General features: G+C 36.8%; 1 protein-coding gene across 1 annotated transcript in view; it reads left to right on the top strand.

Moving 5' to 3' along the window:
- lta4h (leukotriene A4 hydrolase) overlaps positions 1-8,885 on the top strand; it is a 9,158-nt gene extending 273 nt beyond the window's left edge. The window contains exons 2-19 of the mRNA XM_043237897.1: positions 776-906; positions 1,405-1,525; positions 2,681-2,749; positions 2,902-3,006; positions 3,096-3,148; positions 3,992-4,064; positions 4,176-4,316; positions 5,203-5,226; positions 5,309-5,379; positions 5,464-5,575; positions 5,753-5,897; positions 6,637-6,740; positions 6,904-6,974; positions 7,155-7,209; positions 7,293-7,388; positions 8,005-8,087; positions 8,161-8,265; positions 8,475-8,885. Of these exons, the coding sequence (XP_043093832.1) occupies positions 776-906; positions 1,405-1,525; positions 2,681-2,749; positions 2,902-3,006; positions 3,096-3,148; positions 3,992-4,064; positions 4,176-4,316; positions 5,203-5,226; positions 5,309-5,379; positions 5,464-5,575; positions 5,753-5,897; positions 6,637-6,740; positions 6,904-6,974; positions 7,155-7,209; positions 7,293-7,388; positions 8,005-8,087; positions 8,161-8,265; positions 8,475-8,595 (1,680 nt within the window). The 3' untranslated portion in view covers positions 8,596-8,885. The remainder of the gene's footprint in view (positions 1-775; positions 907-1,404; positions 1,526-2,680; positions 2,750-2,901; positions 3,007-3,095; positions 3,149-3,991; positions 4,065-4,175; positions 4,317-5,202; positions 5,227-5,308; positions 5,380-5,463; positions 5,576-5,752; positions 5,898-6,636; positions 6,741-6,903; positions 6,975-7,154; positions 7,210-7,292; positions 7,389-8,004; positions 8,088-8,160; positions 8,266-8,474) is intronic.
- The last annotated feature ends 1,032 nt before the right edge of the window (positions 8,886-9,917 follow it).

The following is a 9,917-nucleotide window of genomic DNA, read 5'->3' as shown; positions in this document are numbered from 1 at the left end:
CACGCACACACACGCCTAAGATGCGGTGTGCTGTATGCTTTCCCGGTGTTATTACTGCTTTAGTCCGTTTATATCAAGTAGGCTAACTTACTAGAATTCAATGATTGTGTCTCGGACAAGATCGCTAGTAGTAGCTAATACTATTTCATTATAAAAGCAATTTACTTAGTGATGCGTGTAAAATACGCTCGTTTTACAGTAACAGTAGTTTCAGCTTGACTGGATTACATATTTGGCTGAACTTGATACAGCAATTATATCCTCAGCGTAACCCGACGACTTGCAAAGGCATTCAGTGCGTTGTTTTTATAAATTTGATACGTTTGTTCAACCTTCAGCTTTTGCAGACGCATGTGCGTATGCTTCGCATGTCATATTGTCATCAATCGAAAATGTTCCTCATCATTAATGAGGTTTATTAGTCACGTACTGTACCTGGTTTACTGCGCTTGACCTGAACTTTGATTTAAGGACCGTCCAGATGCGCAGCGATAGACTTTTACCTGAACGTGTTGTACAGGTGCACCTTGTCTGGTTTCTGATAAATCTGAACTTGCACAACCGCTGTGCACTTTGCATCGCAGAGGTGTGAAGTGAAAGCAGATGCACCAGACATGAAATGATGTGAATTGCTTTCACAGCATGTGACGTGAAGCATAAAATACCTGCTGTTTATTATCAAAAGTCACGCCTATTTAGAGGTTTGCGATGTTAAGTAGACCTTAAAAGGACAGTTTGAGTTATATCTGTTTTATTTCTGCGTCCTCCTTTCTAGACACTGGACTCAAAGGACTTGAAGATCTTTAAGGTTTCTGCCAATGGCCAGGCTGCGCAGTTTACGCTGGGGACCAAGCATAAATTTAAGGGATCCCCGCTAGAGATCACTCTGCCTTTTGAACTCTCACGGTACTGACACAAACTTCTGGGAGAGAGTTTGTTTTTCTACTTCTGACATTTAAGTTATTTCTGTTATGCAATTCACTGCCAAGATCAACGCGCATTGAAAGATGCCTACAAATGCATGCTATGCTTTGTGAGCAAAGTTATCACCAACAAGCTAAATCATAAATAAATAAATAAATAAATATATATATATATATATATATATATATATATATATATATATATATATATATATATAAATTATATTACATTAATACAAAAGTGCAATTTTAAAGGAACAGTTCACCACCCCTCCCAAAAAATATATATTATAATAATAATAATAATAATAATAATAATGCATATTATTTGCAGTTTGCCAGCAGAAACTCTCCTGCAGCTTTATAATCAACTTTTTCATTTGCTTTAAATGCTCTCAGAAGTCAACTTGGACAGCCCTGTTAATTTCAATGCAAAGTTTTTCCCCAACTTGTGTTTAAATGATCTGTGTGTGTGTTTCAGCGGGCAACATGTGATTGTGGAGATCGAATACGAGACGTCTCCTAGTGCTACAGCCCTGCAGTGGCTGACCCCCAAACAGACTGCTGGGAAAAAACACCCATACCTTTTCAGCCAGTGCCAGGTATGTCCTCACTAGGGGATCACAAAAAGCACAATTTGTAATGACTTAATTGCATTCTGTCTACCAGAAACAAGAAAAAAGAGAAACAACAACAAAAAGTTACCTGTATAAATTTGCATCATAAAATGCGTCATTATGATTTTGAAATATAGACAGTGTGTTAATTTGTCTTTTAGTTTTATGATTAACATTAAATGACACAAGGAACTGCAGGTATATTAGACTACTGTCAGTTTAAGACTTAATGCACAGGTTCAGTATCAGACACGGATCTCTCCCTACCGTTTATGTTCATTTAAGACATAAACATTTATGTTAAGCGTTTATATCGACGCTTACCAAGATGGCATTTTGATGCAATAAAGTATGCATTTGATTGTTCAAATGTAACAAGACATCAGAAAGCGGTTTTTAAATGGCTTAATTTATAAGTGCAAAGCTTAAATTCGAAACTTTTGTGATGGCTTTGCTCACAATCATCCAAAATCTGTACTGGGTTATCATCCACAGCTACTTGTCGCCAATTCCCCTGTCCACAACCACATAGCAGACTTCATGCTCATGGTTCATGTGCAATTTCCTTGAAATGTTATCAGTTGTGCAACCTTGCAATGCTAACCACAGTGTTTCAGTGTTTATTGCGAGTCCGTCTATATCTTGAGTTCTGTAGTAGGTTCTTCAGAATAGCAGTTTTCAATTTATTGTTTTCAATGCTAAAAATATCACGTTTTTCCTGTATTTTTGAACAAATAAATGAACATAAGAAATCTTTTAAAAACATAAAAAATCTTACTGTTTCCAAACTTTTGACAGGTAGTGTACATTTTAAATCGAATGTGCCTTTTGGTCTCTTCTAAAGAGGCTGGTTAATCATAAGTGCTCATTTACATATAAAAGTCTTAAAGGTACGGTTTCAAAAACGGCTTATTTGGTTAAAAAAAAACATTACTTGAGTTTTACTTTAATAAACTGATGACTCATATATAGCGTGTTTAATGCATTTGTAAAGTGGTTTCTAATCTTTTACTTGTCAGATAAAACTAGACAAAATCAGCTTGTGGCTGAATACTTTCCAGCCAGTCTTTTATAGCAGTGGTTTTCACTTAATCAGCACACACGCACAATGCAATTTTTTTCTGTCTCTACCTACAACAGGCCACTCACTGTAGGACCATGGTGCCTTGTCAGGACACCCCATCGGTGAAGCACACTTACTATGCCCAGGTACCGTGCATGAATAGCTCAAAGTGCTAATTATATACTCAACGAAGCATGACTGAGTGCATGCCAAGATCAACAATCTAAACAGAAAGGAAACTGGTTCAAATCCAGTTGTTCTGCCGGTAACACTGGGAACATTTTTTTCTGTGTCTCAGGTGTCTGTCCCCAGAGAGCTGGTGGCATTGATGAGCGCATTGCGTGATGGTCAGGAACCAGATCCGAGCGACAGCAGCCGAGTTATCTATCGCTTCAGACAGCCGGTCAGCGTCTTTTTTTCTTTCTTTCTTTTTACATTTTTTATGAAGAGTTTTTCCCAAATGCTGTCTTCATGTCTTTTACTTTCGTCCAGGTCCCAATGCCTTCTTACCTCATTGCTATTGTCGTTGGTGCTTTGGAAAGCAGGTGACCCTTCTTCTGCCGTTCTTGCTCTTGTCTTCTTTCTGTTTTGTCATAGTTTTGATTCAAGAACCACTCGCATATCCATGTGACCAACTGTGTTTACAAATTCAGCACTAGGAATTTAGATGGGGCTGTTGTTACTTACTGTATATCCTATATCCAATCATAAGAGGTCACATAGATACAGAAAAAGGTACAGTAGCATATCTTGTTTTAAACCAAAGGGCCATAAATGGGTGGAAAATGGTCATGTACGCAGTGTTCAAAAATAATAATAATAATAATTTGTTTATAAATATTTAAATTTGATGATTTAACAGATGCTTTTATCTGACGTGATTTACAAAAGAGCAGCAGTATTTATTTTTAAGTCCCGATTAGTCTAATTCACAGTTGTAGACTAGAAGTAATTAAAATAAAATCACACTGACTGGTCTTAAAACAAGCGAGTTTTGTGTTTTTGTGAGTTTTTTTTAAGGTTTTGTCTTAAGGTGAACACCAGTAGTGCTTTTTTCCTAAGGCATCTTTATAAAAAATTATTTAAATGTCCTAATTGAACTATGGTCTAATCCTGGCTTAGATTATCCCCTGTCTATGAAACCAGGCTTTAGCAAGTGTTAGTAGGCATATTAGATAGATTTCTACAGGGTCATGCGACGCTAAAGACTGGACTAAAACAGCTTTGCATTACAGGAATGAATCGCATTTATTCATGCATGCACTTTTAATTAAATAAACACAGCCTAGGTTGAGCGTAAGAGAGAATTCTTAACCATGCCAAAAATTCAAGATTTATGTGCACGTCTCCCAGATGAGGTGTCAATGATGATTGTTTGTGGTTTACAGGGAAATCGGCCCCCGATCCAGAGTTTGGTCTGAGAAGGAGTATGTGGACGAGGCAGCGTTTGAGTTTTCAGAGGTGAGAGGATGCTTTCAGCACATCTGTATGTCAGACGTGTGAAGATCGTGACATGCATTTGAAATTTGCTATGACTTACAGAGAACGCTGTTTTCTTTCTGTGTTTGTCAGACTGAGACCATGCTGAAGACGGCTGAGAGTCTGGCAGGGCCGTATGTGTGGGGCCAGTATGATGTCCTGGTGCTGCCTCCGTCTTTTCCTTACGGGGGCATGGAGAACCCCTGCCTTACATTTGTCACTCCTACTGTACTGGTCCGTATTATTCCTCTTCATACAAATACGCAGACTTCTGCAGCTATTAGATGCATTCACACATGCAAAGCCACATTTAGAGACTGAAAGTAACAGGTTCTCAATCGCAGTCTGTGGAGACTGTGAACTTATAGTGTAAAGCATATTAATAAATGTGTTACAACATTATATAGGTCTGGAGTAAATAACTTTATTTTCGTTAAGAAATGAATGCTTTCATTCAATGAGGATGCATTGAATTGATCCAAAGGCCTTTAGAGTAAAATAAACAATGTTCATCTGAAATTTCTATTTGTTGTTTTGGAACAAATGTTTTAAATAGCAGTCCTGTTTTCAGCATTGATAATAATAAGAAAAAAAAGAAGAAAAAATCTTGATTATGTGACACTTAAAACTGGTGTAATAGCTAATAAAAATTTAGTTTTGCACAATTTAAAAAAATACATTACAATGCAATATAAAACAGTTGTTTTAGATTTCTAATAATATTTGACAATATAAGCTTATTACTATTTTTCTTGTTAAAATGCAGCCGAGACACTTATATATTATTATGTTTTATATATTTTAATGCTAAGCAATGCATATTTCTGTATTAATTGTATATTTCTGTATAGGTCTCTATATAATCTGTTATATTTATATATAATTGTACAAGTTTATCTTTTAAAAAAAATATTTAATCACTTCATATTTCTCTTGTTCGACAGATTCATTGGTCAAAAAGTGTAATAACCCTGAATTCTGTTCACGTTTGTAGAATATACATCTGTTTTTATAATTAATTATTTAGTTGATTTGACAGAAACATATACCAGAGCCACATAAGTGGTAAAAAATAAAATATTTAAAAATAAATGAAAGTAATAAAACTTGTGTTTTTCAGGCTGGAGACCGATCCCTCGCTGGTGTAAGTCATCTGTGCAACCAAACATTTTTAGCTTGACGGCTGTGAATTCGTTCTAAATCACATTTATTTGGTTTCGCTGCAGGTCATTGCTCACGAGATCTCACACAGCTGGACGGGGAACCTGGTGACTAATAGGACCTGGGAGCATTTCTGGTGAGTCGGACGCACTTTCGCTTGTAATATCGATCCGGTTTTCTGTGATATGACCCCTGTAACAATCGAGGTCTGTCTCTGCAGGTTGAATGAGGGTCACACTGTGTACATCGAGAGAATGATCGCCAGGTCTATGGAGAGCGAACAGCTCCGGCAGTTTAAAGGCATCGGAGGCTGGAAAGAACTTCAAGAGTCTGTAAGTCACGCACACATTTTACACTGTTATCAGATATCTCGCAGGAAATTACAATTGATTATTATCCGATCCCGATTAATCTGTTTTGCTCTGTTTGGTGATTTTCTATCTAGATTTCCTCATGCAGTTTATCAGCAAAGCAAGTCGCTGATGTATTTTTTATATATTTGTTTGTAGGTTAAACAGTTTGGAGCGAAAAACGTGCTCACAAACCTGGTCCCGAATCTGCATGAGGTGGACACGGATGAAGCCTTCTCCTCTGTGCCCTACGAGAAAGGGTTCGCTCTGCTTTATCATCTGGAGGAACTGATGGGAGGTCCAGGTAAATTCTCCCCTCCCATTTTAAAGTGCTCAAGAGTTAAAGGTTTCTTTCGTCTGTTTAGCACAAAGGAATATATCTCGAAGATTGTGGGAAACCAAATAGTGGATGGCATCCATTGACTTTCATAGTATTTTGTTCCATGATGACAGAATGTATATACAATATTAACAGACCCTTCTCAATGCATGTTTTGCAAGATTCCCCTTTCTGTCAAACATATTTTATTGGACTGTTTTTTACTTGGAGTTATATAGTATAATTTAGTATAATTTATACAAGAATTATACACAAGTTTGCAAATTTTTATCATCATTAAAAAAAAAAAAAAAAAAAAAAATATATATATATATATATATATATATATATATATATATATATATATATATATATATATATATATATATATATATATATATATATATAACTTTGTTCAATGGTTTTTATTGTATTTGTTATACTTTATTTAATTAGTTAGCCATGGTAACAGCCTATAAGATGCTCACATGGCATTAAACAGATGTAACATTTAATTATACAAACAATAAAATATAATTACATACAATTAAAAAATGTTATAAAATATATTAAATATTTAAAGCAAGCCAAAAGTTAATTATAATTGTTATAATTTTTAATATCTGACTACATATGTCAAATAATGGTGTATATACAATGTACAGTATATGTCTTTAAAAATAATGTATAAGGAAAATGGCCTTCCTCTGCCTTTTAATTATAGAGGTCTTCATGGGTTTCGTGAAGTCTTACATTCAGCTGTTTGCCTATGGCAGTGTAACCACAGAGGAATGGAAGAACTATCTGTTCACTTACTTCAAAGACAAGGTGAGAACTATTGCCTTCTGTACTTGGAACATGTACATGCATAATTCTTGTTACGTTGTATAATTAGTCATTTGGAAACATTCCTGACGGAATCCAATATCCTGTGAGGATTCTAAAGAAAATTCTATTTCCTGTTCAAATGTCTCTGATTGTTCCTTGGCAGGTGGACATCTTGAATAAAGTGGACTGGAATGGATGGATGCACACTCCAGGAATGCCTCCCGTCAAACCACAGTGAGCACACATTTGGTGTGTGTGTGTGTGTGTGTGTGTGTGTGTGTGTGTGTGTGTGTGTGTGTGTGTGTGTGTGTGTGTGTGTGTGTGTGTGTGTGTGTGTGTGTGTGTGTGTGTGTGTGTGTGTGTGTGTGTGTGTGTGAGTGTGTGTGATGTTAACTTTGTCCTCTTTGTGCACAGGTATGATACCACTATGGCAGATGCCTGCACTGCTCTGTGCCAGAGATGGGTGAAAGTCAGTCTTTCTCCTACTAAACCACACCAAAGCCTTCGCTGTTTTTGAAGCTTCTCGAAATAACTTCCTCTTTCTCTATTAAGGCAAAAGAAGAGGACCTTGCAAGTTTCACCGAGGCAGATGTGAAGAAACTCAACTCTCCTCAGCTCATCGAGTTCGTGGCTTTGTTGCTCCAAGAGGTACTAAATAAGTTGAAACGGGTGAAAGATTCCTAAATTGAAGGAGGGTCCTACATTTTATTTTGTCAAGAACATCCTAGCAAAGATGAATCAAGTCAAGAAGAAAAAGAATAAGGGGGGAAAGATATAATTTACAATAATGAGTTTCACGTAAACATGATTTTTTAAATGTTTATTTGTAATTATTTAATTATAATTTAAATACAGTTAACTACAATTTTGGTGTTTGTTTTTATATAAATGTGATCTTTTAATTTAACATTTAAATTTATATTTCATTTAGTTTGAACAAATTTGACATCTACATTTTTTATTTTGTACATTTTAGATTAGATTTTAATAGATTTTTTTTTTTACACACACACACACACACACACACACACACATAATGTGTATATATATATATATATTTTAATTTTGAGCTTAATTGTATCGTTGTTTTAAATGTAGAAATCTTATTTAGTCTGTAATGCCTCTGTATGTTGTTGCAGAGCTTTGTAAGTGATTCTAAGTGATGCAACACAAGCGTGTTTAGCGCTGCAGATCAAAAGAGGGGAACTGAAAGCAGAAGTAGTCTTTTAAATGTGTGTTTAATCCTCATGTTGTCCTGCATCAGGAGCCCCTTCCTCTGTCTCATGTGAAGAAGATGCAGGAGGTCTACCAGCTGAACTGCGTTAAAAATGCAGAAGTCCGCTTCAGGTGAGCACCACGTGGTCAATTATTGGAGTATTACATCTTTCATAGTTTGACGTGGTATGGGTTGTTCGTGCAGGTGGTTGCGCGTCTGCGTGAGGGCACACTGGGAGCAAGCCGTCCCCCTGGCGCTGAAGATGGCCACTGAACAGGGCAGGATGAAATTCACTCGCCCGCTCTTCAAGTAAATGCATTCATTTGTTTGTTTTGAGAAGTTCAGAGTTTGACCAAAACAACAAAAAATGGGTTGCTTGTTAAAAAAGCGCCAAAAGGAACAGGATGTTTTGTAATTTCCTTGTTACAGCGAGCAACACTTCTGTTTCCGAGTGTCCAGAGCTCATCACTATAAAGTGCACTTGCTGACCTCCTTTGCTCCTCCTCTCTCTCCTTTAGGGAAGTTTACAGCTTCTCCAAGTACAGCGAGGAGGCAGTGAAGACTTTTAAGGAGCACCGTGGAGCGCTGCACCCCGTTACAGCCATGCTGGTGGCCAAAGACCTGAAAATCGATGGCTAAGATGCTGCTTTCTGATCTTCCTATACACGAGCAGCGTTTCTATGCTTCAGCCTAGTGCTCGGATACAAAGCTGCATATCACACCTCCAACAGACGGGTTGCTGTGCAGAACGTTTTTCTCTTCATCGGCCAAAGCTTGCATTTTTTTTAATGTCTCAGTCTCAGGGCTCAGAACACAAAACAAGCATTTTCAGTATCATGTAGTTCAGTGTTAAGAAATGAGTGTATCGTGACGTGAAGGATTGCTTCATGTACAAAGTAATGGTCTCCAATAAACTCATCTGTACAAGAGGTTTCTAATCTTTTATCCAATAAAATCGAATCATGGTGCATAGGACAAAAACACATGTATGTCATTATGTACATTTGCTCTTTATTTTAAGTCAAGTTTAGGCTGATGTCATCCAAAACGAATTAAATACATCACAAACTATATAGTAGTGCAAGTGTGCATGATGCATAGCAGTAGGCCTACATCATTTGGGATGCAGCCAATGTGTTTGACCATCTATTTTGTAAAAATCGGCGTAGGTAACTTCCTCTTGTGTTAAAATAGCCTGCTTTATCTCATGCCACCTTAATTGCTAAACAAAATTGAATTGGTGCAAACGGTTGACAAAAGTGCATTTCAGATGTTCACAATAAGTTTATTAAAGTGGAGTAATGTGCCAGCCGTGCATGTATACTTTTACTTAAAGCTGTGACTACTAGAATAGTTTTTAGTTTATATGTCTGCAGTAAACTAGATCGTCAAAAGGGACACGTTTGTGATATCGACACTATGGCGCGTCGGATAAATATATATTTAAGCAGATTAAATGCATGTGATTTTTACCGCGTGAACAACATTGTTTTTATGGCTTTTTGGAAGCGAGTTAATAAATAAAACGCAGTTCTCCTCCGCTCCGCCAGGCGGCGTAAAAGAGCTTCACTAACAGTCTGACGCCTTTGCATCCTTGACAACAATGACGCTTATTTACGTTCATGACTTGAAAAGGAGACTTGATTCACGTCTTTGATGCCGTGAAAAGCCAGTTTCTGCTGATGACAGTTCAGTGACAGACTCTGATTAATGTCGCTCAACAGCCGGCAAACAAACCGACACGAAACCTCAAGAAACGTAAGTTGCAACAAACGAATGAGTGGCTTTCTGCATAAAAACATTATATGACTATATTAACTTCTTGGACCTTACATTTCTAATTATTCATACACAGTAGCGTCTTATATAAAGGTATGTCTGCTGTAGTTTCTTTAATTGAGAGACTACTTTGGGTGCTTTTGCTGGTTATTATCTTGTGAGTAGATTTATATATATACACA

The sequence above is a fragment of the Puntigrus tetrazona genome, chromosome 4, assembly GCF_018831695.1.
Source record: "Puntigrus tetrazona isolate hp1 chromosome 4, ASM1883169v1, whole genome shotgun sequence".
NCBI lineage: Eukaryota > Metazoa > Chordata > Actinopteri > Cypriniformes > Cyprinidae > Puntigrus > Puntigrus tetrazona.
This window is presented reverse-complemented; position numbering and strand designations above follow the sequence as displayed.